Source organism: Eucyclogobius newberryi, unplaced genomic scaffold (genome assembly GCF_026437365.1).
Source record: "Eucyclogobius newberryi isolate DKJ021-1_F unplaced genomic scaffold, fEucNew1.0.hap1 SCAF_12, whole genome shotgun sequence".
In the NCBI taxonomy this organism is placed as follows: domain Eukaryota; kingdom Metazoa; phylum Chordata; class Actinopteri; order Gobiiformes; family Gobiidae; genus Eucyclogobius; species Eucyclogobius newberryi.
In genome coordinates this window covers 23265499-23292894 of record NW_027315746.1, presented here as the reverse complement: position 1 = coordinate 23292894, position 27396 = coordinate 23265499, and the positions used below count along the sequence as shown (strand labels likewise).

Sequence of the window (27396 nt, the reverse complement as noted above, 5' to 3'; positions counted from 1 at the left end):
TTGAAATACTATTTATAGGGAGACAACTTAAGACTCCCGGAACCAACGTAAAGACAATTCCGTCTTGCACATATAGCACAGGAGTTATTTTTTCTTTGGTTGTTGAGTCTAGGGCATCACTCTGGATAACCATCTTTATTGCACCCGTTGTGATTTACTTGGGCTTTGGACGAGGAGTGACTAAAGTATTCTTTTTTCCTTGAAACACCAAAGTCATGGATGGACATTAGAGAAACAGACTGTTATACTGCCCCCTACTGACTTCCACTAGAATGTATCGATCTACAAATACACACAACATTGTAGCTCTGAAATGTAGTGTTGAATTTACAAAAACGATCACAAGAAAACTCCTTACAAACAAACAAACCTATTTTATTATTCGTTTGATTATGATCCTGTGTACAAATTGTTTTAACATTTGACAAATGCTTCAATGGACTGTCTTGAGAATATACAAAAACATACAAGTGGAGTAAAAGTTTAAATTATAACTCGAGCAGGATCTGCAAATCAAGTTATAATTTACCACTCAAGTATGAAACAAATATGAGGAACCCGTTGATGCCAACTGTTGCAACCTAAAGAGAAATTTGTAGTCTTAAGTGCAGTAAGAAGGACCAGGCAATGGCTTCAAGAGGACTTTTTCTGCTTTTTCTTCTCTGCTTCTTCCTCCTTTTCTTTTTCAATCTCAGCTACCAGGGTCTCAATTTCTTTGGATTCCAAAATCTGCAGTGCATGAAATGATAAATGTGTGGTTAACACCAGTGCATTGATCATTGATGAGGTCATTGAAACACACGGAATGCTCGCATTACCTTGAGTGGCTGATTCCGTCTGATAACCGCAAGCTCAATATTTTTGCCCCCTGACTGCACCACCTATAAATATGGACACATTTTCATGAATTAGCCAGTAGTATTACAATTTCAATGCCATGAATAAATATAAATATTATTTTCAAAATGTATTACAATAAAATTCCACAGTGAATCCTAAAAAGCATGCACGACCAAACCGTTTTTACCTCGAGCAAGGCTTTAATGGCCAACTTGATCGTTTCATTGTCTCCCGCAATAGCTTCATCTGTGTAGTTCTTCTCCAAAAACTCTCTGACAGTTTTTGCACTTCTGCCAATGGCATTTGCCTAATGTTCGGACACATTTAGTTTAGATTTTAAAGGTTACAACTGCGGGCAAAGTACAACGCAAGACAAGATAATCATCTCCCCAACCTTCCACGCATGGTACGTTCCTGAGGGATCCGTCTGATACAGCCTTGGGGTCCCATCATAGTCAAAGCCAACAATTAAAGCTGAAATTCCAAATGGCCTGCGCCCGTTGCTTTGAGTGTAACGCTAACAAAAAATGGTATACATTAAAGCACGCAGAGCAATGACAAAATCAGAAGTTAGCAAAACGCGCTTCATACCTGTTTCAGTGTAGCAATGTAGCGTGTGATGTATTCAACGGTAACAGGGTCCTCGACAGTTAACCTGTGGCTTTGGCATTCAACACGGGCTCTGTTTATCACGATACGGGCATCTGCTGTAAGCCCTAAGAAAAGAAGCAGACAAATATTTTAAATTAAACCTAAGACATGTATGTTTACGTTGACTGTATTATCTAAACCGTATCCTAAAATGTGTACCTGCAAAAGCCATGCAGACGTGCTCATCAAGCGCACAGATCTTCCGGACAGTCCTTTCCTCCTGCAACTTTGCCACAGATTTCTTCTCCACTCCAAGAACAACAATGTCTTTGCCTCGGATTCCCACCTGCAAGACAATGGACATTGCTTGAGAATTTCCTTTGACAAGTTGTAAACACAGAATGATGCGCAGGACAATTCAAGTTTCAAAATGCATCCAATGAAACATGCACATAGTTCATTATTTGATATTTGGAAGGTAGAATTAGAAGATTAGATTACACACCTATATACACACTTTATTTGTGTATATAAAATGTTGAATGCGTATTGTGAAATTTAAAGCAACAAATAGTTAGTATATTCAAATGCCCCTGTGAAACGTTAATGAAACTGAAACTATGACAAGAGTGACACAGCGACAAGACCAAATGTGCTTTATGCAATTTTATACCGATTTATATTCCAGTGTGAAACAAGTCCTTCAGATTTAATTGAACTTTGCCTTTCAATGAATTACAATAAATAAGTTACAACTGAGATAAATGAAAGAAAGCGTGTTAGCATGTTAGCTTCCACGGTTAGCTTTAGCACCAGAGCTAAAATATCCAAAACTTACGGCTGTGGAGCCTTTCTTTACAGCCTCTTGCGCATATTCCACTTGGAAAAGATGACCATCAGGGGAAAAGACAGTAATGGCTCTATCATATCTCGCCGCCATTTCAAAATAGCAGACGTACAATGACAACAAAAAGTAGGACTTGTACTAAATGATTCAGCTGGATGGACGATAGCACGGACCGCTTCACTGCTGTAAACCGAGAGCTACTGAGTCTGCGCGTGAACTCTGACCCTGGGACAAACCATCCGCACACAAACAAGAAGCACAAAAACACATTTTACTTGTATTTTGTAAGAGATTACTCTTAATAAACTCTAACCTTTCGTCTATGAAAATAAATAAATCAGTAAATGCCTAAATTATTCTCGCCTTTTAGTTTTTTTTCAACATAAGGATTAGAAACAAAAGCAACGATTAATAGTTTTGATCCACTTATTTACTATTATGACCGCTATTTACAAAGAATATAAAAATAGTTATACTCAATGAATGATAATTTTGAGCGGTCTCTTTTGTTTAAGTGGTCGATTTCCCGTGGCCTTGCGGACTGAATGTGGACTGTACCATTTTCTAAAATAGGTACAGTAGTATTTTTGGAAGCATGAGAAGCTTCACCGTCACCTTCAAATAAAGCTCTAGTTAATATTTTATTACATACATATTATTTTCTATGAACAACAAAAAGCATACGTACTCAGGGATGCAAACTAAAACCAAGAATAAACTAAACGTCGAGATTTACACCCCTGAAACGGACCACTGCATTACAAAACGGCATCCTCCTGTTCTGAACTGTTTGATCGGAGTTGTACGGATTTGTGGGAAGTGTGACTTTTATGATCTAGCCCACGTTTCATTTCCACAGTGTGACCATGTCGGTGGCGTTCGCACCTCACAGACAGCGTGGAAAGGGTGACATAACGCCCGCTGGGATACAGAAGGTAATTCATCTGTTTAGCCTGTCGCAGAATGGAGGCTGGTGCTGTTAGCCGCGGAGCTAATGAACGTATCAGAGCGCGTCCGAAGTCTTTACAGTGAAAACATCGGGACAGAGCCGCGGTGTCAAAGCGCGCTCAATATGAACCTCTGCGGAGCCAGGGCGCCATGTGTCCGCTTCATCTGCGCGGTTATGGAAGCTTTCATCTAGGTTTTAGCAACAAATTAATGAAGGCCCCGCGGTTTTGTTAGCTGAACACTGTTAGCTGGCGAGACCCGTCTTTTGTTTCCCAGAAAGCCACATTCACACATTTTCTATTGTCCCGTGAAATGCATTGTTCAGTTCTCCCCCAATCAGTTCTCGTTCCTAAATTCATTAACGATTCGTAACTGTATCACACGGTGTAACCTCTGTAACCCATCTTCCAGTTGCTTGATGAAAACAACCAGCTCATACAGTGCATAATGGACTTTCAAAGCAAAGGCAAGACAGCAGAATGTTCACAGTAAGTGAAGAGGATGCCACGAGGGCCCATGATTGTTCCTACACAAAAGTAATACGTTTGTAATCAGAGTAATGTGTTTTGTGTTGCTCTACTTTCCAGGTACCAACAGATGTTGCACAGAAATCTAGTGTACCTGGCCACGATAGCAGACTCAAATCAGAACATGCAGTCTTTACTTCCAGCTGTGAGTATGGGGCAGTGCAAATGTGATGAACACTATAAGTGCTGTAATGATATTCTCTCATAAACATTACAATGTTATTATAGAAGTGTCATTAGAAGTTTATTATAACAGTTCTGTTGGCCAGTTATTCACATGGTTGATGTCTATGAATGCATCTAGGAAAGAAATACCTCGTGCCGTATAGGTTCTATATAGGGGTCCTGTTTAAGTTCATTGATGGAAATGTTCTTCATCAGATTTTCATTACAGCTGACATTGTGTCTTCTTTGTATGCTTGCAGCCACCCACTCAGAATATGCCAATGGGCCCTGGTGGGATGAACCAGAGCGGCCCCCCTCCTCAGCCTCCTCATGGTCACAACATGCCGGCTGAGGGGATGGTAAGTGGCGGCCCTCCTGCCCCACACATGCAGAACCAGATGAATGGACAGATGCCTGGTGAGTGTCCCCCATGTGCGTCTCATTTCTCGTCCCCTTTTCTCCTTCACTCTGGCTAAGGTTGCCTAGCAACACCACAGAGCTGTGAGGGAGGTCGCTCTCTGGAAAAGATGATGTCACCTATTTTAGCTCTGGTAGTCTTGGACATTTACATAGATAAATGTTCATCTTTTCTTTCTTTTCTTGATATAATGTCTAAACTGACTATCAGAAAACCTTTGTTGCTCTATGGAAAAGCATTTGTATTGGGGGAAAGCTGCTGTCAAAAGTATAAACCTCTACTAATATTGTTTATTGATGAATATCACTTTAATGCACAGGCCTCCATATACTACATTTGATGTCACAACTCTTATAAGCTCCACTGCATAACATTTTGGCTAAAAAAAATTTACGCAAATAAAAACATATTTTTTTATTTAGGATTTCCATGGAAATCTTGTTCCTTTGTGTATTGCATAAATCTTTTATAGACAATGTTCAGAAGTAGGTTTTACATTTCTAAATCCATGGACTCATGCTGGTGATGTAATGTTACTTTAAATTCACAAGATACAATTAACCAGGCTTGCCCATTCTAAATGCTCCCATCTATACTAAGTTTGTCCTTTAAAAAAAAAATGCAATTAGCCCTTAAAAAGAAAAGTGCTGCTACAAATAGTTTTTGATCCGACCTGTGTTTTGTTTGGTTAGATATAATGGAACAATATTAACCCCGCAGAGAAATTAACTTCTTAATGCAACGTTTGACAAACATTGAAGTGGAAATGGCTGTAGAGTAACGAGGAAAAAAACAGAGCTGATTAGTTAAAATGATTTAAAGTCAGAATAACTTGGTTAGTGTGTAACTTCAGAGTCTTAATTTCTGAGGACTTCATCTTTTTTGTACAATGCTGTCCTTATCAACAGCTAACAATACTTGTGTTGTTTCACAGGCCCTAATCACATGCCCATGCAAGGCCCCGGTCCTGGGCCTAACCCGCCTCCCAGCATGCAGAGCGGCGCCATGAACATACCCCCCAGCAGCCATGGCTCCATGGGCGGATACAACCACACCGCCCCCTCGTCACAGGGCATGCCCGCACAGAGCCAGATGAACATGACCCAGGGACAGGCCATGGGCAACTATGGGCCACGACCCAACATGAACATGCAGCCAAACCAAGGTAAAGATGACACTCCCACTAGGTGTCTAATATGGATCCACAGTAGTGCATTATGGGCTGATACAATGATCAATATCACAACAAACTAAATGTATCGCAATAACACCAAGGTTCTCCATCTGACAGAAATGTATGGTTTTTAAAATTAAAATGTTGAAAATGGCAGATTCTTGATTTAGTCTTGGCTTATACAAAGTGCTTATAAACTCAAGGTGAATAATATGGATGCTCGGAAAACTGAAATAATTGTACAAATATCCAAGTATACAAATATCCAAGTATACAAATATCGCAATCATATCTATCGCAGTATTTAGCCATATCGCAATGATTTCCAATAATTTACAACCTTAGTATCTCATGATTCAGAACTTGAATGACTTCAGGTGCAAAGTATCAATCTGTAAGGCTCATATTGCTAATTACTGTGCTTTTATTAAAACAATGTGGTATATAAAAGACGAAATACCAATGCCAAAGTATTTAAAAGCCGGAATAAATAGGTTAAGCTTTAGGTCCATGCATTTTTCTGTACAAAACTTCTATTCATAAGTTGTTTTTTCTCAGGTCCTATGATGCACCAGCAGCCACCCTCGCAACAGTACAACATGCCCCCTGGTGGTGCAGGGCAACATTACCAAGGGCAGCAGACCCCCATGGGCATGATGGGGCAGGTCAACCAGGGCAATCATGTCATGGGCCAGAGACCAATGCCCCCTTACAGACCCCCGCAGCAAGGTATATCCTGCAGAGTCCAATCAGTGTGAACGCAATTAAGAATGAATGTTTTCTTTCTAATCCAACACGTTTTTAACATTTCCTTTCTATTTTATTCCCCTTTCCTTGACTTTCTTAAGATTTAGTTGAAGTTACTGGGTTTCAGATCACATCACAGCGTAAACACCTGTAGTTTATTTAAAAATGCGCATAGGCAGGTTAATTGTTCTGTTCTTTTTTTATTATTGAGCCATCAATTCCGCAATACTGGCCACTAACTTAGAGAAGAACGTCATCATATTTACACAACCAGAAAGCAACTAATTAGATGTCAAAATGCACCAAAAATGGGCAAAGAAAGTCCTTGTCCTTATCCACCCTCCCACCCTCCACCACCTGCATCACCTTGGGTCTACTTGTGTGTATGTTGTGTGTGTATAGGACCCCCTCAGCAGTATCCGGGGCAGGAAGACTACTATGGGGACCAGTACAGTCATGCAGGACAGGGAGCATCAGAAGGTAGGAATGCCAAAAGAAAAAAGACAAATCAATCCAGAAGACCAGTGAATCCTTGCGCCCAGGATTCACAGACACATCAACACCTTTTAGCAGCGCCTTAGCAGCTCCCAGTTGTGCCAGGAGCTCCACCTGTTGGTGTGAAGGAGAAGTCAAGGGCATCCAGGCTTAATAAACGTGAAGGCTGCACTGAAATTATGCAAAGTAATATTTCTATGTTTTGGTAAAGGAGTAGATTAAAATAATTTAATTAATTATGCATTTGCCTTGAAATAAAATGTTATAAATATCTTGCATTAGAAGAAAACTAAATCTCTGCAGTTGCTTTTCTGCTTTTTTCTTCATCTTTATCTTCACTAATGATCATGCTTTGTTTGTAGAGCTGATTGCAATCATTGCTAACTAGGAAACAATAGTATCTTGGGTAGTACTAATAATGTGTTCTGATCGCTTACTAACATCTCTTACTAGTCAGCTATCTTGAAACAAAAAAAAGAATAATACTTTGACTAACATCATTCTGGATACTCTAATTGGTGTCTTACGCATCTTAATTTAGGTGCTTGTGTGCTAATTAGTTGCTGTATTTTAGTTGTCAATGAAATGTGACGTCTCGTGTTGCTTGGTGAAGGTAATGCCCAGTACGGCCAGCAGCAGGAGACCTACCAGCCAGGCCCGCCGCAGCAGCAGGGATACCCTCCTCAGCAGCAGTACCCGGGGCAGCAGGGCTACCCGCCACAGCAGCAAGGCTACGGTAAAGTCTCTAATAGTCAACAAAAAGCTTTGAAAAGAAGCAGGACAGAAGAGCTAGTAAAGGGGAACCTCTCAACCGTGTGCTTTTTAACTGCTCTTCTTGATATTTGTGTATATAAGACAAAAAACTGGTTCTATTTTTGCCGCATTGGGCTTTTTAATCTAATTCACTTTCTGATTAAGTGCAGGAGCCTATATAACTTCAAAGAGAAATACTTTCTGAGGAAGTTCTTCAGTCACAATTTATTGAACCTTTTCATTATTTGTTATAAATTGGCTCCATATGAATCTTATGACTGTGTCAAAGGCGTCAGGTTTACACTTCTGCTGCCACATTCGGCGTCCCCGGCATCAGACGCCTGAGGTGGATAAACTGAACACTCGGTACAGCGTCAACCAATCAGGAGCTTCCTCCAGAGCAGCAGTCATTCTGAATAAAGTCACTGCACAAGGCGGCGAGAGGTGTATTTGTCTAGTTCAGACGCTGCCAGTGTCAAAAGTACAGGCGTCCAACTAGAGGTGTTGCATCAAAGGCCTTTAACTAACAACAATCACATTTTTTGTGTGGAATAATAGCACCACTTTATGGAATTATTGTGAGAATGATTTCACTTTTGCTTATTTATGCTGAAGAGAGTGAACTTTGTGCTAGTTTTTGTTTCATGTGGATCGGCCCAGTTATTCGAGACCATAAACCAGAAGACAGCAATCTCTTATTATTAATTCTATAACATGAAATGCAATGAGTCTAAAGTGTCAAATAGTAGTTGTTCTAGTAGCCAGAATGATGCAGAATATTTAACTTTTTAATGAACAGTTGGAGGGTTGAGGTTTGTAGCGTAATCACAAGCAGTTGGTACCACAGTATTAGCATTTCTCCCAGAGCTTTAGTTTTTTATATTGACACACAGTTGTTGCAAAAATGGAAAACGATGATCGCTTAAGGGCACAAGCATGAGAGAGACGGCCAAAATTATTGAGGTATTTTTCATTTTAGCATTTTTTGATTTGCTTACTAAAACTCTTGTTTGAATACAAATGATTTAAAAGTACCAGCAACTATACCATTTTGTTAGCATACCTTTACTAGCATTGATAAATATGTTACCTAGTATGTATACAATTTTGAGACCATCAAATTAAATTCAACATGTTTTGCTCAAGCAATTCTGATTTAGCAATACAAAATGCAGAACAATAAGCGGCTTAATTTGATTATTATTGTTACGTTTATTTTTCAAGCGCCTTGTTTTTTAATCTGAAAATCCCTTTAAATCTCAGGGACCTGGCACAACTCCAACGCAGCCCAAATTCAAACACAATTTATTTCTTTTTAATTCATCCCTTAGAGCAGATTTCCATCATTAGTAAGTGTATTCAAAGCCTCTTGTTTTCGAGGATTCCGTGAAACATCTGAACATCCTGAACAAACCTTCCGGACAGTTTGCGCGATACATTATACGTACAGTCAGTCTGTATTGGCGAAATGAAAACCGCCAAACATTACCGATATATTTGCTGCATAAATAATCAAGTGCCACAGATTTGAACACGTCTTTCATCAGATGGTCCATCTTTAACTAAGCAGTAGTAGCAGTAGTAGTACACGGGTATGTGGTTTTCTCTCCACATCTGGATACGTGCTTAATCCTTCAGGTAAGTACGCCTGGCCACAAACCAACGCAATACAGTTTCAAGAGTCCAATACGACGAATGCATTTTACCTGAAACTAAATACACCCATTGCATTATTTCACATCCTCACAGCACTCTGAAACGTCGACGCGCAGTATTGGCGCCCGCTTGCCGACTCTTATTTCCTCCTCATCCAGCTTTTGAGCCGAGCCTTCCCATCAGTCAGGCGGCGCGTTCGCCAGGGCTCGCGTTCAGCCGGTAATGAGCGCGCGCAGAGGCAGAGGCTGCGAGGTGAGCTCCATCTGGCACCGGCGCGCTTTTCTCCGCGGCCCCCACAAGGTTACGCTCAACAGCAGAAGGCATTAGCGGAGCCTAACGACGCTGCGTGGGCCACGTCTGACTCCAGACCCTCACCTCTGCCCAGTCCTCTCCAGCCCCCCCTGCGTACATTGTCGCTCCGTGTACGGGAGTTTTGGCTTTGCTTGTTTTGAGGGAGATTCTTGGCGTTTTGAAGCGTTAAAGACCAAGCTCCAAAGCGATTAATGGCAGTGGAGATGATTACAGAGTTTGCACAATTAAGGATACAGTGGGTTAAAACCATGTGCAGCTTGTTCTAGTTTGTAAAACCTTTCATTTGGGCTGGACGATATAAAAAAAAAAAATCTTGTTATTTGATTTGATTTGATTTACCGGTAGTCTTTTTCAAAGCAAAATAAAAAATTACATAAACGATACAGGCTTTTAACCGGTGCAATTTAACACACAAAAATGTCTCCCCTCTAAAGTCTGGCCTCACAATTCAAAAACCCCAGCAATGTCATTGGCGATTTGAATTTCCCCGTAAAGTATAAAGTATGGGATTTTTAACTAAATTAGCTGCTATTAATAAAAAAAACAACAAAATACATGTTGATTACTGGTAAGGGCAGTGGAGCATTGTGATTCTAGGCCAAACACTTCACTCAACTCACTACGCATTGCAGGAGGAAGAGCATCTTGTGTAAAAACTTAAGTACCTCAAATAGAAGAGCAAAATAATGCAATCACATGTGCAAATATACTTGATCTACCTTTTGTATGATGGTCGTATTGGACTAGTATTTGAAAAGAATACTGAATAGTTTTTGTTTTTCTATTTTTCCTTTCCTTAGGTCCCTCCCAAAGCGGTCCAGGCCAGTATCCAAACTATCCCCAAGGGCAGGGGCAGCAGTACGGGGCTTACCGGCCCCCCCAGCCTGGCCCCCCACAGGGACAACAACAGCGCCCATATGGCTACGACCAGGTGAGTATGTTGGCTGACAATGTAGACTAGAAATGGCTCAGTTAATTGGCTCTACACTGTGCATAACGCTAATCAGAATACTGTGATAATGATTTGGGTAAACATTAAAACTAAAGGTGATTGTGCATAAATGGGGGTGTATGTGTGTGCCCTGTACTGATGTGGTCTCGTGTGGGACCACCGCTGCACTTTGATGTCTTTATCTTTGAACATTCAGGGGCACATGAGGAAATAAAGACCAGAGATTTGAACCCCTGACTAGCTCTGTTAAGAAGCAAAGGTAATGGTTGCTGTGAAGACCCTAGACTTTTTGTTTTGTCCTGCGGCCATAAGCTGCTTATGATATGATGCATTTCTCACGTTTCCTTTGATCTGCTCCTTTCATTCTTATTGTTTTGAATTATTGTTTCAATCAGGGGTAAAATGTGTGACATCAAGCCCCCAAATTAGCATGCGCAAACAAACTATATTGAATTTGACATATCAACAAAAAACAACGTATCCAGTGAGGAAATGCAATAAGGGTTTACTGGAACATGTCCGGCTCAGTTGTGATGTCATGCTGCCACCTGCTGGTCATCACATAAAATCGCAGTTGTTAAGCATTTCTTTTAACGCAGCTTTCCTCTTTTTGACTGAAACGTTTGCTTTTTGTTCCACAGGGCCAGTACGGAAACTACCAGCAATGAAAGATTGTTACAGCAACCTTTTTAACCCTGGTTTACTGACGAGACTGATTTCAACCCGTTACACATTGTTGCCCCCTGTGCGTGTGGGAATCACGCCTGTAAAAAAAAATATATATACATCTCTCTCATGTATTTGTCAAGTCCCATGATAGACCATCTCCGTCTCAAAGAAGCAGCAATGCCTTACAAACGGAACTGCCTTATTCTTGAGCATTGCAGATTTCGAAACGGGCCTAAACAAAATTTTGGATATCGTTTATGATGTTGAAAATGTACAGACGCATCGATCACGGTGCATTCATTGTCAATATGAAGCAATAATGCCAGCAGTAGGGAGACCGCTCCAAAACCATATAAGGAACTTCCTGCGCCGCCATGGTACACGTCTCGTTGTATGTGATTATGTACAAATATATTTTATGCTTTATAGATCGAGTAACTCTGAATAAGACGGAACTAGTCCTAAAGATGTGTTGTTAATTTCATAAAGGTGTTATGTGTCAATGTTTTTTATGATGACCCATCCAGCACATTGTATTTTTTATTTTTTTTGGTATGTATTTTTTGTTCACTTGTACAACTGTGGACTCGGATCTAATCAATGGTGACTTGGACACTAAGAGTTGTTTGTTGTAAAAATGAAAAAAAAAAAGTAAATAACAGACACAGGGAAAGATACAACAAAAAATCAAGACAAGTGTGAATATGGGTAAAGCATGCAACTGTTGCTATATCCTGTGTGTTTTGTTTGTGGAAATAGTCTAATTTGAATCACAGTAACAAGCCGCCACTAAAGAAGGCTCTTTATCTGAACAAGCGCCTCACTCTTATCCATTGTCTGCAAAAATTGTGAATAGGGATCCTCAATCTGAAAACCTGTTAAATACATCTTAATTCTCTGAAATATTGTTCTATGTTAATATGAAGATTGTTACTGTCCAATATGTGATAATAATGTTCTCCAATGGGTTTGTTAATTTGACAGTACCAGCGGTTGTGCATTTTTATGACTGGCTTGATATGTTTTATGGTGCATACATTATTGATCCCATATGCATAGCAGCTGAAGGGGAGGAACTCAAACTGTTTATATGGCTATTGTAATAGTTTGCATCTGCACCCCATTGAAGTGGTCACATTTGGTGTTCTGTATAACTGTACATGAGAATAAATTGGAAGAATCTTTCATAGACTTTTGCCTACATTATTCTAGTAGCTGCGATCATGACAGCTTGATCTAATAGTTGTCTTCAGCTGCTTGCCCTCATGTCCCTCACTCCCAGGCCCTTCCTAATGACCGTGCCCCACTGCAGCCTGTGAGCTTTGGCCAGATGCATCAGGAGATGTCCAGAGCACATTTACACCCAAAATTACCTCCACGTCCTGCTCCTCTGCCCCTCCAGAGGCAGAGGCTCTACCTGACACAGGGGAAGGCACAGATGGCACAGCAGATGTGTGTCCGGAGCGGTGCTGGTGTTTAGGGGCCACAGACTGTTCCATGGGCCTGAGCAGGTGATGAGTGTCTGTGAGAGGAGCAGATGTGTCTCAGGTATACGTGCGCTTTTACTGCACACCAATGTGAGTGTTTTTAGTGAGGTCTAAAACAGTTAGTGTCTCCTTTAGTGGCACCTTCTCCTCAGCTCAGTGTCCTGCTGCTCCACAGCTGGCCGCTCCGCCTCTCCCAGCTGCTCGGGGGCGCCCTAGCCCGGCTCTTGGCTCAGCCCCCTTTGGGTGCTCCCCCACCAGCTGCGCACCCACACACCCACTGGGGTCACACAAAGTCACTCCTACGGCTGGGCCTGGGCTGCGGCTGGGCTGGGCCTTTGGACAGAGATCAAACAGCCACAAATGATACGATTTTAAGAATAAGGACAACGCTTTAAAGATGCAACAAGAAACTGTTTTTAGGGTAATGCATGCAGGCAAGTGCTATTCAATTTCATTCATCTTTAATGCTTTTTTCTAGTTGTCTGACCTCGGCAAAGCACTACTCAAACTTAAACAAACTTTGCTTTAGCTCCCTGTAACAACATGTATGTGCCCATCACTTTTAATTAACATGATGCAGATGACATGTCATACACTGATCCACCATTTGACTAAATGGTGCATAGTGTGTACTCAAACAGTGCAGTGGCAGCACCATTTAAGGTGATGATTATCTTGTTCAATATTTTGATAATTCTAATTCAGGGCACCTTTCCGAGGAGGCCCTCTCCACTGAGGGGAAAATGACTTTGTGATCAGAGCTGGCAGGCACTCTCTCTCTCTCTCCCCCTCTCAATGGGCACTAACTCTGCCTTTCACTCTCTCATCCACAGCCTCGGTGTGACAGAAAGTCTATGGGGAGGTATAAGAGGTAGTTATGGGGGGAATGCAGCAGCCTCCACAGTTTAATTGGAGATGTGTCACACTAAATAAATGGTGCAAAAACAAGCGCTGACTGGAGGCTTGAGGGAGGGGCCCTGGGGAGGCAGCCTGTTTTATTGGGCAGGAGCTCTGCAGCACTCCAGGGTGAAATGGGGCTATGCACTGCTGAGATAGCCTCCAACAAGCAAAGCACCAGGCCTCCCCAAGACTTACCGTCTACACAAAGGTTTAACTGCATTGCAAAAACACACCCAATCGATATTAGAAAAACTTGATGGCCCTTTTGTCTCCCCTAGATAAGATCATCTTCTTTATCTAAAAGAGCAAAACTCAAAGAGTATAGTGGCTTAGAGAGGCAAAGACTTCAATATCAGTAAGGCACAATTAGTAATTGTGCTTATAAGGTTTTTCAGATATCATTTAGAGCCATTGTGGATGAAGAAATTATAATTACTACTTGCAATGTAGAATTGTGTTCCACAGTTACAAATAGTTCATGTTGCTTGGTTGCTCCATGATGAGTGTTTCAGCCTCACAGCAGGAAGGTCCTGGGTTCGATGTCGGAGTGGGGCCTTGCTGTGTGGTTTGCTGTTCTCCACGTGCTTGTGTAGGTTTCCTCCAGATACTCTAGTTCTCTTTACCACTAAAACATGTTCAATAGGCTCCCAGGACTCCCCTAAAAATGAGATTCCAAATATCAATGGGACTTAAGGAAGTAGAATCAGTCAAAATAACTGCTCATGATGATAGAATGGTCATATAAGTGGCATTAGAAGGGTCCAGGTTTCCCACACTAGATGGAGCCTGTATCTTCTTCCCGAGTCTGAGTGGGTTTCTTTGAGTACTTTGTTTCCACCTGCAACACAAAACATGTGCAATAAGTCCTCATGACCATGAACCTGAATCAAGATCTGAAGATGGGTTGATTGGCACTGCACTGGCACTGCACTGGCACTGCACGGGCACTGCACTGGCACTGCACGGGCACTGCACTGGCACTGCACTGGCACTGCACGGGCACTGCACTGGCACTGCACTGGCACTGCACGGGCACTGCACTGGCACTGCACGGGCACTGCACTGGCACTGCACTGGCACTGCACTGGCACTAAGCAGGGCTCAAACACAACAAACAATTTCCCCAAGGAGGCATTTAGTCGTTATATTTGTACTATTACGTCTTGAATTAGTTGAAATTACAGGTTAATGTAGTTGTGAAAGGGGTATCAGCAGGTCATTGTTATTACTAGTACCAGTGGTGAGTATTTGTAATTGTAAAACGCTTCTATTTTCATACAGCACCAATACTGCATGTAATATATGTACTAGTTGTAGGAGCATGTGAAATTTTATTACCAATTTAGAAAGCCATCATCCTATCCCATACCGCTGTCTATTCTTATGCATTTTCCATTATTCTCCTTGTGTTGACAGGGGTTCTGTCTGGTGCATTTTGTGCGAGGTTCAGGGCACCAGTTTTGATTTACCTCTATGTGCAGCGCAGTAATTGGAGCTGACACCATTTTGCCTGCTCTCCCTGGGGGCCGGGGCAGGAATCTGACTATTATGGCCCCGCTCATGAATATGTCAGGCCAGGCTGCAAACAAAAGACTGCAATTTGGGTAAGTCTTTGGCTGTAGGTTATGTGCTGTGGGGTCTTGATGTATGAGCTGAACATGGAAAGGGTAAAGGGGTTTCTTGTAAGGCAAATTAGTGGGATTACTGGTGATTCATTACTGTTGTTTGAGGAAAAAACACAATACACATTTGTTACAAAAGGTGTAGCTGCCTAGTTTCACATTTTAGAAAACATGATTTTAGTTGGCCTGTGTTTCTATGTCTTTCATATTTGTCTTGACCTTGAACCAGCCTTTTGGTCTGGCAGTAGTGGAGATCACAGATATTGGGGCAGTCGTAGCATTCGATGTAGTAGAAATATATTTAGGCGTGGTAATAAGGTATTTGTAGTTTAAATAGTAATTCTGAAGTATACAAGACTAGTAGCTGAAGTCATAGTTATGGTAGAATTATAGAGATAGAAGTAGAGTTATTAGTAGTAATATATTAGATTAGTAAATTGTAGCAATAGCTTATATGAACAGCTGCTGTTAGTGACCTTTGATGTGGTTTCTAAAATAGTCATTCTAGTAGGCACAATACGTTTGTTTTCTATTATTATTTTTACCAATTATTTTCTCAGGGTGGCACAGTGGCAGAGGAAAGTCTAGGTTTGATCCATGTAGGACACTTATATTTGGGCTGGTTTCCGTGAACCTCACAAACCCTTCACACCTGCTGCCAGACCATCATCTTCTGGCTGCCATTGAAGAATGGGTCACATTTCCATGTTAGGGAGACACTGAAGTAAACCCATTGGCCAAACTTAATCTTGAATTTGTGGACTGCATTGCTCTGCATGCATCTGGTGACAGGCTTGTGCTTTGTTAAAATCCTGTGGTTTGTTGAGGCCATCCAATCAAAAAGGTGTGCTGTTTTATATGTCACCTGCCTCTTCTAAGTCTATTGCCTGGGTCTGACTCCAGGTAACGCGCTGATATCAGTATTCCCTCAGCCTGCATAATTGCTGTAATTTGCTTTCCCTTTGGGTAATCTGTAAACATGGCTGTTTTGATGTTTTTGGCATCCTCCATTGGCTGAGCACTCTCCTCCTTCAGTGAAGCCCCCCTCGTCCCCATCCGCGGCTCAGGGTGACACAAATAGATCCTTCCCCAGAAAACGGCACGTAGTTCCACGCATGGCATGGATCGATACGGGCCCAAGTTACGTCGCTTTTGGAACTGCAGCGGTATTAAAAGTACCCCGTGCCGTTTTGGTCTCACCATGGCGGCATTTTAGGGAAATAAAGCTATTGATCCTTCGGGGGTGCACACTGACAGCGTATTAACCTGGGCCGGCACAAATTAGAACGTGCTCATCTTTACGCATCTGCCCCGCGCGCAATGTTCCCAAAAAGCCCGAGTCCAAGCGAGGCAACGGGAGGGGTGTGAGGGGAGAGGGGAGGGGGGCGCAGGGCATGCTGCTTTTCAATGATGAGTGGAGCACTACTTGACGCCCGTGTCAGAGCGGGGGAGACGTCTGGATGCCCGGGACTTCCATTAGAGGCCCAGGATGGGACAATGGGTCGATGGGCTGAGGTTTGGTTGGGGGTACTCCATCTCCGAGCAGCGTGGTTCCTTCCCTGTGAAGTGGAGAGGAGGAGAGGGGGATGACCCACAGTGAACCTGGCATCCAGAGGCACAGGGGATGGAGAGGCAGAGGGTGGATTTACTTTTTTTTTTTTTTTTTCAAAATAGGCCCAGTTTTGACTTTTTACAAACGTGTGGCAACAAGAATGAATGCATTAAATCAAAATCCACTGCTCATTTTATGCATTCATTCTTGTTGCCACACGTTTGTAAAAGTTGACACTGGGCCTGCTTGAAATGGCCATTGGCTACTTCTATTTTACTCAATTACTTTCTTGGATTACATTGATAACTGCTTCCTCTGTAATCTACAATTGTTGGCCTTTACTCTATCAATACTTCTACTGCAGTGCAAACATACAGTAGTAGAATATGACTATTATATATGCCCCTTGACAATCACAATACTGCAATAAGTTATTTCAAGGTCACCATTTTAGGATTGTAGTTGACTGGAGAATTTCTTGGTCAACTAAAGACAAGCTTTGCCCATCGATTAGTTGTCAGAATGGTTGAGGTGTGCAGTATCTCTATGATCAAACCAAATATCTGACCTAAACTCACTCAGGACTCCTAAACTCACTCAATATTTAATAGAAAAGCATTAATACAGTACTACAAGTATTATTTGCATGTAAAAAGTAAGAATAAACTCACAATTCATCCTTTTATCCCAGAAATATATATAGTTGACAGAAATATTGGACCACGTCGACAGATTAATCAACTTAATGACTTAAGACCTACAGCAATACTACTGCTACTAGGCCTACTACTAGGACAATTACAGTCGAATGCCATCCCCTAAATACTCTTTCAAGACACCCTACTCACAGACCATAGTATTATTACGTGGCTTATCAGCTATAGGCATCAAAACGTATTTGGAAAAATACACTTATCTCAAAATCACTAACAGTACACACTAACTCATCCTTTGCTGCCAGTTTTATTTTGAATGTTTTGAAACAGGTGGTGCCAAATCAGGTGAGTGTGGCTTTTGGACAGTAGTTCAAAGCCTCAGTCATCCACCGCAGTCATGGCAACAGTGACAGAAGCCGTGAAAAAAGTCCCCTCTCTACATGCCGCGTACCACCAAATAATACTCTGGCAAGAAAGTTGTATGTCCATTTTTATTTTATTTTATTTTATTTTTGTGCTCACTGGAGTTTATTGAATCTTTTTGAGAAATTTGCATTGTGCAAACGTAGAATCGTATAAAAGCGTGTGTAAAACAAATTTGCATCGTAATTATAATGAATACTATGATCAATACTAATAATGACGCCTCCTCTCTTAGCTCCATTTGTGTGTAATTACAAATGTTGCCTTTTCTATTTAGGTGAAAAATATATTTACCAAGGGGAGGCTCAACTTCCCTTTCTGCTGTATACTTTGTTCTGACCAAACATATTTTATGAAACTTATTGTAATGTATTTGGCTGCTAAAGCTGGAATTCTGTCCCTGCATGAACGCTATAACACCACCGTGGATTCAGCAGCAAAGTTCCAACGCAGTCCTAATATTTGATCAGATTTAGCATACGCAAACATTTGGTTATGAATGCACATAACTTTTCAGCAAATGAGAAAAGATTCTTGATAGAGTCAGATGGCATCAGGAAAAGGACCGCATTATGTTGTCCCATTCAAATAAGATAGAAGTTGTGTCAATGAGGCCTTTAAATACACTTCATATTTGGACCACATTTCTGTTAGTCTGTCCCAGGGCAGTTGTGACCATGTGGTTAGTGGTTTACTTCCCTAGACTTGAGACTGGACAATGATTATTCTCAAACTTTGCTCCTAAAACTTAAGCCTCACCAAGTCTAGCACGCTCTTGAGTTTTTTAACTTATTATTATTATTTATTTTATTTTATTTTTATTCCCCGTATCATTTGTTTTGCTTTTATTTTTATTTTTTCTTATTTTTATTTTTCTTGGTGTAATAAGTGTTGTTGAGTTTGCGTATGTTTTATGTTCTGATGAAAAATAAAATAGTAAAAAAAAAAGAGAACGGACAATGAATAATATAAGATGTTACAAAAAGAGCTCAGTGAAACGTATCCTCACATCATTGCGGGACGGTGCTGAAGCTAGTCTGTTCTTGTCAGTGGACATTACTTTACATTGTGATGGACTTCTTCCCCTATCGTCCGCGACAACAAGCGGCCACCATGTTTGCGACGGACACACAGATGCAGTTTCCCCCCCCCCCCTCCTCGTGCCCTAGCAGTGGGAAGCTTGTGGAAGTTCTCTGCCCCAGTTCTCCATGTCCTTGAGAGTTGTGCCTTCAGGGGTGGGGTGGCAGGGTCCCGCGGTGCCGCAATGTGTGCCTCTCCCGCTGTAGCCCCGCCCCCTTCTCTGGAGACCTGCCAAGCTCCGAGGGGTTGGCTCGCCCGTGTGTGCCACAGAAAAAGCTCGCCACTAACCCAACCCAACTGGCCAACCCTCGCGCGCGCTCCTCTCCCCATGACGATTGACCGGATATAAATCACTTTGGCTGGATGTGTTGCCCACGACGACGGCGGGATGCTGGTGGAAGATGTTATGAATAATCAGATTAATTGCGATAAACAGTGTGAGGTGATGTGAGAGTGACTGAGGAGCTGGCTAAACATTTCTCAAAGGTTACACCGTGATGGGCCCACTGGCCGTGGTGTGAGTCGGCAATATTGTAACTCATTTTTGTTAAAGGTGTAAACTTTTCTGATTAAAACGGCCGCCATCTAGTTATTGCTTTGCCTAGAATATTTCAGAGCATGGCATTAAGGTTATGTATCCTCATTGAGATAAGCAGCCAGGTCAGATGGAATCATAATTGAAGATAGATAAGTCCAGGTAAAGCAATAACATCTCCAAGCAAACGAGCAAGTGGAGGAACCATCACCTGAAAAGTTACATATTGTACCTTTAAATATACACCTTAATCTGCCCCGCCCACTTTTACTTCTGACTGCTACTGATTGACACTTCCGTCGTTTTGGCGTTTCCAGTTAAGTGGGAATTCAGATCACTTCACTTGATGGAGAATGAGATAAAAGTGGAAAATGTTAAATGTTCCTGTGAATCAATAAGTCAACAATGTTTCTATGTGGCTTGAAAACGCCTTTGTAGTCTGTAAACGTATTTGTCGTCGAGATTTGGCCGCGCCGTGCTAAATCATACAGGCAGAAGGAGGGGGACAATTAATGGCGGCGCCCTGGTAAGTTCCAGAATTAGGTGACAACTCACATCCAACTTCTTTTTACTTCTTACCATGCAGAGACGATGGCTGTAGCTCAGGTGGTTGAGTAGAAAGTTGGAGGTTATATTCCACTTTCAAGCTAGTTGTTGCTCCAGTCATCGTGTCTTTTGTGTCTCCAATGGGGTTTTTATTTGATTATTATATAGATTTGGCTGTGACATTCTTAGTAAACTATATATATCTGACAGGCTAGGAATAAACTTCAAGAAAAGTATTGCTTGAAATTTCAATTCGCCTGCTCAAGCACAGTTATCTGCAATAAAGTTCTGCTATTGGAATTGTGCGAAAAAGTTTTAAAGCTTCACACCAGCTGTCAGGAAATTGTACATGCCTAAACTAATATATAAAATGCTTGCCATGGTAGTGAATATTTGCACTGTATTTTGTAGCCACATGTTTCAAATGAGCTTTTTTTTCCTGCCTGAAGAAAAAGAAAAAGAATTTGATGACTATATGTCAGTAGCTACTTCTAAAGTTCATTGCACTTGTATTCAAAGTATTGTAATTTTTGTGATATTCATAATCAGTAGTAGAAGTAACACCAGAGCTCGTGAAAACATATAATAGTAATAAGCTCTTTAAAGTATCTGTAATTAGTCTTTGTAAAAGTAAAGTACTTTACTATTAGTAGTATTTGCCATGCTGAAGCTAATGATTTTTTTCTCACATTTTTGTAATTAATATGGATATTGGCCAAGAGCAAAGATAAAGATCCATTTTCAAATATTTTGTCCTTGGATTGTGCACTGGGGGAATTCTCTCCCTCCTTTTTCTCCTGTTTCTTTTCCCTGGCTCAAGCGTGGGGAATTGGTGCGGATTTGAGGCTATTCCCTAAATAGCCAATGGCAAGAGGTATCCTGATTAGCATGCTAGCCTTGCTCTCTGGCCACCAGCGCTATCACTTACACACTGTTTGTATTTGTACTTGATAGTGTGTGTCGTTATAATTGGAATGAGCTCTGGAACCTTTTTTTTTGAGTTTTTTTTTTGTGTGTGTGCTTTTGATCCGTTGCCAGCCACTCCGGAGTGCTACCGGTGCCACATAGCTCTCACCTCCATTCTCCCAGTGGATTGTGGGGAAAAAACTGCAACGCTTATGTTCTAAAAAGCGCCTGACAGCATCTCACTCAAGGTCGAACAATAGAATGGTTAGGAGTGGTACAAAAAAAGACGGGAGGGTAAAAGTTGAAGTGATATTTGATGTTGCGCATGGGGGATCCGAATGGAAGCTAGGGGGAAATGGTATTTTAGACTAATATTTTGTGAAGGTAGTTACAAGGATATGTGAAACGATGGCACTTGGGCTGTGTACAACATATGTTAATACTGTATTCAGTCCATATGAAAAATCAATGGCCTGTCTTGACCGGTGATAGGTGAAGGTCAGCCCAGGCCGAAATGCAGCCTTGGGGCCAGAAAGTCTAATTATAGGGAAGGGTAAAGCTGACATATAGGGAAAATAGATATATGAACATCTGTTTGCATATTTATGTTGACAAAAATACATATCACTTTTTACATTCACAAAAATGGTAAAAGATAAATAATCAGAGTTTGATCTCAAGGACACAAATTACTCTAATTATGGACTAGAAAAAATGAAAAAATCAGTTCTGGACTCAACTTGAAAATAAACACATTTAACAGACAATGGACAAAATTGATTCTAATTTTGACTCAATTTACTTTAACCCTTCTTTGGATGTCACCCCCTTGTTTTCACTTATCTTATGTTCCCTCTGCCCCTTTATAAGGGCTTTCCACAACTCTTTAAGTGGCCAAACTGAGTTTCGCTGACAAACATTAGCATGTTAACTTCTTGCTTTGTGGCGAATAAAATGCTCTATAATTTGATGCAGAGAGCTCAGTCTCTTTTTCACCCAAATAGGTGAAATAAGAATAGGTGCTGTTGTACAGCATGGGACAAAAGTAATTTTATTGTATTACATGAAATAAACCTTTAAATGGTTACCTGTTATTGCTTTGCCTGGAATGTTCCACCATATCGCATTAAAATTAGGCTCTATCCAGTATTGATGACCTTGAAAAGCGTGCATTCTTGTGGTGAGCGTGGTCTCCACAGATCTTACCTGTAACTTGACCTGCATGTCTCCATGGAGATAGATTAGTTTAATGGCATACTGTGAACATTATATCTGGGCAAAGCAATGCCATTTCCATGGCAACAAGCAGGTGATGGCCCCTTCACCAAAAAGTGCATCTTTAACAAAAGTCAATAGTAAATTCTAAACATAGACATCACCATCTCTGATGAAACTGATGAGTATCTGACGATCTGTCTTCAAATAAATAGTTCACAAACCATGTCTGACATTTGAGCTGTGTGAGGCAAAAGTGCCCCAGCATTGCATCACAGCAGTTGGAGTGGTGAGGGAATGCCCATCACCAAACGAAGAAAAAAATAACACAAGTCATATAAATATCCATAGTGTCTGGCAGCATTAGTTCTTTATTTATTTGTCAGAAATGTACAAAGACATTCATTTAAAAGAAGGTTCTTTGCATCAGACTGAAGGAGCTACATACCTGTCTGCAGACGACTTTTCGGTCTAGTTTCCTCTCTGCGACCAACAAACCAAAAAGCAGGTAGTACAATAAAGCTTGTGTGGCTAAATTGTTCTGAATCGCATTGAGGCTAGTTCCCTTGGCGACCGTGTTCAATCTCTAATGTCAGAAGTGAGGAAGTCGTTCTAATGATGTACACAAGCTACATTACATTTCACTCCGTGGCATTTTGCTCTTTGATCAGCTGGCTCAGCACTTTTACCGAGTTGGACGGTCCTACAGTGCCAAATGCCAACAGGCCAGTGAAAAAAGATGTGGAACTAGTGCTACGCTCAATATTTAATCAAGCGCGCGGTTACATTTGCAGTTTGATTAGGCGAGAGAATTTCACCTCGCGCCTCAGGTCTGGGATTGCTTTGAAAATATTTGTCTAGGAAGAAATTAATTATTCTCTTTCACCTGTGAGCCTTTGCTGTTAATTTGAGTAAGACGTATTATTGTTAAAGCCCACATAACTGACATATTTGTGGGAATTATGAAGATAAGCAGTCGTTTTGTAGATTACCATTTCGGGTTCATATAAAAGCCAATGTGAAATGAGATCGGTTTTATGCAATGTTTAGCTATACGTTTTCCAAAATGTGGAGGCGCGGACAGTTAGCTAAGTGTGGTTCGTCTGCTCTTCCTCTTTTATATTAATGCAGTGTCTAATCCAAGAGTATTCATCTTGTCTTCTATTTGAATACATAGCCTAATTGACATGCTTGATCCGTTTGCAGAACATCAGCTGATAAAAGACAAGCCGCCATGACCAGGTGACACGTCCAAGATTAAAGTTTACCTCTCAAAGACATATTCAGCTAAGGAAAATATCACCTGTTTATTGCCCAAAGTATTTTTTCATTTCATTTTCACTTCACAGCTAAAAACATTAGAGACCTGCCAAATGTATGTGTGTAGAATTGACTTTATTCAGGAGTACTATATGAATAATGTTCATTGATGTGAGGCCTGTGAGGTGACACAAGTTATATTGAAAGTACTTTTATTGAATGAGAAAAGTCGTTAAAAAGTCTCCATTTCTTTGACGTAGAGTTGATAGTGCAAAGCCTCGAAATGTTTTTTTTTGGTTGGGTAAAAATGTTTGTGTTGATGAGGAAAAAATCCCACCCAGTCATGTGGAGACAAACTTTACTTTTTGCGGAGACTGCCGTTTTATCTTGTAAGTATTTTTCAATTTTTGTATTCTTTATTTATTTTTTCATGAGAAACACATGCAGTGTACACATGCATTTATTTAATTTGAAATTATAATATTAAAATTGTAATTCATTTTATTTTAGTCATATGAGATAAAAGACCCTAAGGTCAGCATACACTTAAAAATATAGAAAAAAACACTGAAATAAGCACAATCTGATGTTACTATTTATACAGTTAATACTTAACACTGATAGTTCAAAATGTTACACATTACATGTCCATTTTTACAAGCATTTGCTTAAGTGCTTATGACAGGTTGGACGACTCATTGAATAAAATAATGTTAAGTTTTGTTTACGGTATTTAAAATGTTGCTAAAAGTTATAGAATAGCATTTTTTTCTTTACGTTTATAATTTCACTTCCTGTTTGTAATTGATGACATCACATTAGGAAATTACCCAGCAAAGACGAGGGGAAAAAAACTCATCTGGCACTTTTTTTTGTTGACTAATACAAATATATGAAGGCACCATTTTGTTAAATTATGTTTAGAATGTCGAAAAAGTGGTTTATTTTGATTAATTAATGCATCAACTTTGTCTGAAATCAGTGTACCTAGTGGGATGTCACCTCCTGTAATAGTCTACAGATTTTTCCACTTTTCTCTACAAATATCGGTGTAAATCTTTCATTTATATGTACAAGAGGTATAAATACACATCATATACATTTTAATATTTTGACTGTATGTTGTAGTTGTGAGTTCTTAAATGCCAACGTTCTTTTTGATTCACTGATCTCTTCAACACAGGCTGCCTCGTGCAATCCCCACCTAACGACAGTCGTGTTAGTGTTGTTCCTGTTGTTCCTCCTTTCTCATCTCTCCGTCTTCCTGTCCGTAAGTGGGTCTGGCCTTGTCCTTGTAGTATTCCCACACAGGACGCCCCGGTGCCACCTGAGGATACTCCTGATGAGCCCGTTCGGCGAGGGCATTACCACTGCTTAAGCACAAGCACCTGCTCAGATATTGGCAATTAGGACGTAATGAGCTGCTAATGTATTTCTAATCCGGAGCGGGGCCATAGATTTGTCTTTTTTGTTGCATCGACTCCCTTTTTTAATGTTCTCCGTTGTTATTGTTTTCCTCAGGTATTTGTATCCCTGGAACGCCGGCTAAGTGGCCTAGTTCATCATATGCAAATGGCTTATTAATTACACATGCATTATGCCTGGAATTCGGGAGACATCAAAGGGGCCTCAGATGGTCCCCCCACAGTAACCACGCGCAGGTTACAAATGGCTGCGTGTGCACTTTCCAATGTGTCTTTTCGGGCAGAATAACATAACATCCTCAATTAAAAATGTTCACAGCGAGAAAAAAAAGCCGACTAATATTTGAGTTGCACCTCCGGAGGTCTGGGCTCCATGGCTTGTTTAGTATAACAGCAAATTGCGAATAATGTTCCAAGCCTAGATTACATTGTTAGAAAGAGGCTCTAGTGGGGGAAATGAATATGCAATGCAATATTATCAGCAGTAAATGTTGGGCTTGTTCTGGAATATTTGTATCGCACTAGTTGTTTTATTGACTTCCTTTTCCTGTATATTTTTAAATTTCAATTTCAAGTGGGTTGCAAGAGAAGTAGCATAAGAAGCTGAATCTGCATGGGATGTAACTATATCTAGATCTTTGGGTAAAATATCACAATATGCATCTCGTGGTACTGTATTTATTGCAATATTTTGAATGGGCAAACAGAATTGTAGATATGCTTTTATTTACTTTTTAAATGGTTTAGGTAATATTCCAAAGACAAAAAAAATGTTTCTTTATATTGTCTGCGTTGAGATGGAGCAAAGGATCATGGTCAATGTAGTTCTCTCTGTTTTTAGCTGCTGCTGCAACAAAACAATGCATTTAACAAAGAAGCTTGTGGTTGGATATATTGTGAAGCCCGAGATATTATCATGAGACTTTTGACAATACCATATCACAATAGTTTGGTTATTGTTACCAGTACTATACCAGATATAGCAGGTAGTTGTGCCAATGGTATAGATGTAGTTGTGGCACTCTGTAGTTCAGTTAATAGCGCACCACTCCATGTGAGTAACCTGCAGCATTGTGAGTACAAATCCAGCTCTTGACAATTCACTGCAAAGTCCTTCCCCAGTCTCATCCACATTTCATGCTACACTGTCCTGTCTCATACGGCCCACGGGCCAAAATATCCTTCAAAAAAATAAATAAGAAATGGCATCAGCAGTATAAATAAGTACAAGTGCAGTAGCATATTTATTGGCAGCAGAAGTACTATCGTAGCATCGTACTTGGGTGCAATACCAGGGGAAATGTCACATTTGTAGTTGTTTTATTAGTGGTAGTTAGATGGTGGGCGATATTGACAAAAATCAATGCCTCAATATTTTTTTGCTTTAGCACAATAACAATATTCAGATGAAGTTTAAATGTGCCTGTAAATATCTCATTTGAGCTTCAAGTCTAGCACCACACATGAATGAACCATAAAAAGAAAACTTTAAACCCTTGTTGGAGAGATTATACTTGATGTTTCTGTCTTTTTTGAAGTTATTTTCAATAGTTTTATGATTGACATCACCATATATTCAATAGTTGGATTTGGCATAACTCCAAAACTATAATTGGGATATTATCCAGAGGAGTAGTTTTAGCAGACAAAATATTACAACGCAACAATCACCATACTTTACAATGTTCCTAAACTTATAAAGTAACACTACATATTTCAGTTGAAGATATTGAGTATGGGACAGAGTAAAATCTATTTCCACCGTATAACCAAACAAGGATGACACTTATTAGCATTAGTAACAAACTGTAGTGATGCATGTCCCTTACTCATTGAACATGTTGCTATAGTCAATTAAAAGAAAGACAGTAGTATTTTATTGTTTCCTTTTTTCTAAACACTGAGAGCAAAATATGGATTTGAAAATGTGAGCCAATTGTCCAACTTTTTATATGAATTAACCTTTTCAACGGGGTTTTCCATCAGATGTAAAGATATTGTGATCATTATGGGAACGAGCTTTTGAAAATCACATTGCAGTTACATTTGTAGTACTTTCCCTCCTCATCTGCAGCGTATCTACTGTAGCCCTCTGAAGCTTATCAAGTCGTCCATGCAAAGTCTTCATTGATCCACCTAGCTGCGATCACTAGTGTTTTGGAGGTGGTCCACTTCTTTGCCGTGGACATTTTACTCAAGTCCTTACTCTACATGTTTGTTTTGTCCGTCCCTGGCGACTCCCCTGCTAACGACCCATACAGCAGGTGTCGGCCCGTGATTTATACGCCCTATAATGCCCCACATTGATTAGCAATAGCACTCTAATGCGGTGCCCGGCTCTCCTCACTCTCCCGCTACCAAAAACACAAAAGAAAGCGCTGTGCCCACCTGCCACGCCCTTTTAGTATTATGCAGTATTAGGGAGTTTGTATAAATATGGAGGGAGACAGTGTGTGTGCAATCACTGTAACCCTGGGCAGTCCTCTGTTATCAGTCCCCGGTGGGCCGCTCAGACTGGGTGCTGCTAGCGTAATTAGCCCAGCGCTGGCTTTGATGATAAAATTGGTAATAGCGCGCTCCGTTCCCCCTCTGCTACCTGCCTGATTTTAGCACCGTTTATTGATCTAATTAAACCCGTTCAGCTTGTTAATGGTGTTGTTTTTGCGCTTTATGGAAAGTGAGTTTTGATTAAAAGT

General features: G+C 40.7%; 2 protein-coding genes across 4 annotated transcripts; one reads left to right on the top strand and one right to left on the bottom strand.

Annotated features, from left to right (window-relative positions):
- Window positions 1-360: 360 nt before the first annotated feature.
- Window positions 361-2506, bottom strand: psma8 (proteasome 20S subunit alpha 8). Its single transcript, XM_072441558.1, has 7 exons — window positions 2270-2506; window positions 1651-1777; window positions 1432-1556; window positions 1235-1357; window positions 1028-1147; window positions 819-881; window positions 361-729 (listed from the first exon to the last, which is right to left on the bottom strand). The coding sequence occupies exons 1-7, from the start codon at window positions 2369-2371 to the stop codon at window positions 634-636; spliced, it is 756 nt and encodes a 251-aa protein (XP_072297659.1). The 5' UTR covers window positions 2372-2506; the 3' UTR covers window positions 361-633.
- A 525-nt stretch (window positions 2507-3031) lies between these two features.
- ss18 (SS18 subunit of BAF chromatin remodeling complex) lies at window positions 3032-12279 on the top strand. 3 transcript variants are annotated; one of them, XM_072441556.1, is made up of 11 exons: window positions 3032-3213; window positions 3638-3714; window positions 3814-3898; window positions 4179-4335; window positions 5271-5501; window positions 6069-6239; window positions 6660-6737; window positions 7366-7488; window positions 10274-10404; window positions 10622-10684; window positions 11067-12279. In XM_072441556.1, exons 1-10 carry the CDS (start codon window positions 3145-3147, stop codon window positions 10637-10639), a joined length of 1140 nt encoding a protein of 379 aa, XP_072297657.1. In that variant the 5' UTR covers window positions 3032-3144; the 3' UTR covers window positions 10640-10684; window positions 11067-12279. The 3 variants fall into 3 exon arrangements, with proteins under 3 accessions (XP_072297657.1, XP_072297656.1, XP_072297658.1); XM_072441555.1 differs by lacking the exon at window positions 10622-10684; XM_072441557.1 differs by lacking the exons at window positions 6660-6737; window positions 10622-10684.
- The last annotated feature ends 15117 nt before the right edge of the window (window positions 12280-27396 follow it).

Coding starts and splice junctions, on each gene's coding strand:
- psma8 (XM_072441558.1), bottom strand. CDS start 2,371: ATGGCGGCGAGATATGATAGAGCCATTACTGTCTTTTCCCCTGATGGT. Junction 1,358..1,431: donor ACATTGCTACACTGAAACAG/GTATGAAGCGCG, acceptor ATTTTTTGTTAG/CGTTACACTCAAAGCAACGG. Junction 730..818: donor GACGGAATCAGCCACTCAAG/GTAATGCGAGCA, acceptor CATGCACTGCAG/ATTTTGGAATCCAAAGAAAT.
- ss18 (XM_072441555.1), top strand. CDS start 3,145: ATGTCGGTGGCGTTCGCACCTCACAGACAGCGTGGAAAGGGTGACATA. Junction 3,899..4,178: donor TGCAGTCTTTACTTCCAGCT/GTGAGTATGGGG, acceptor GTATGCTTGCAG/CCACCCACTCAGAATATGCC. Junction 10,405..11,066: donor GCCCATATGGCTACGACCAG/GTGAGTATGTTG, acceptor TTTGTTCCACAG/GGCCAGTACGGAAACTACCA.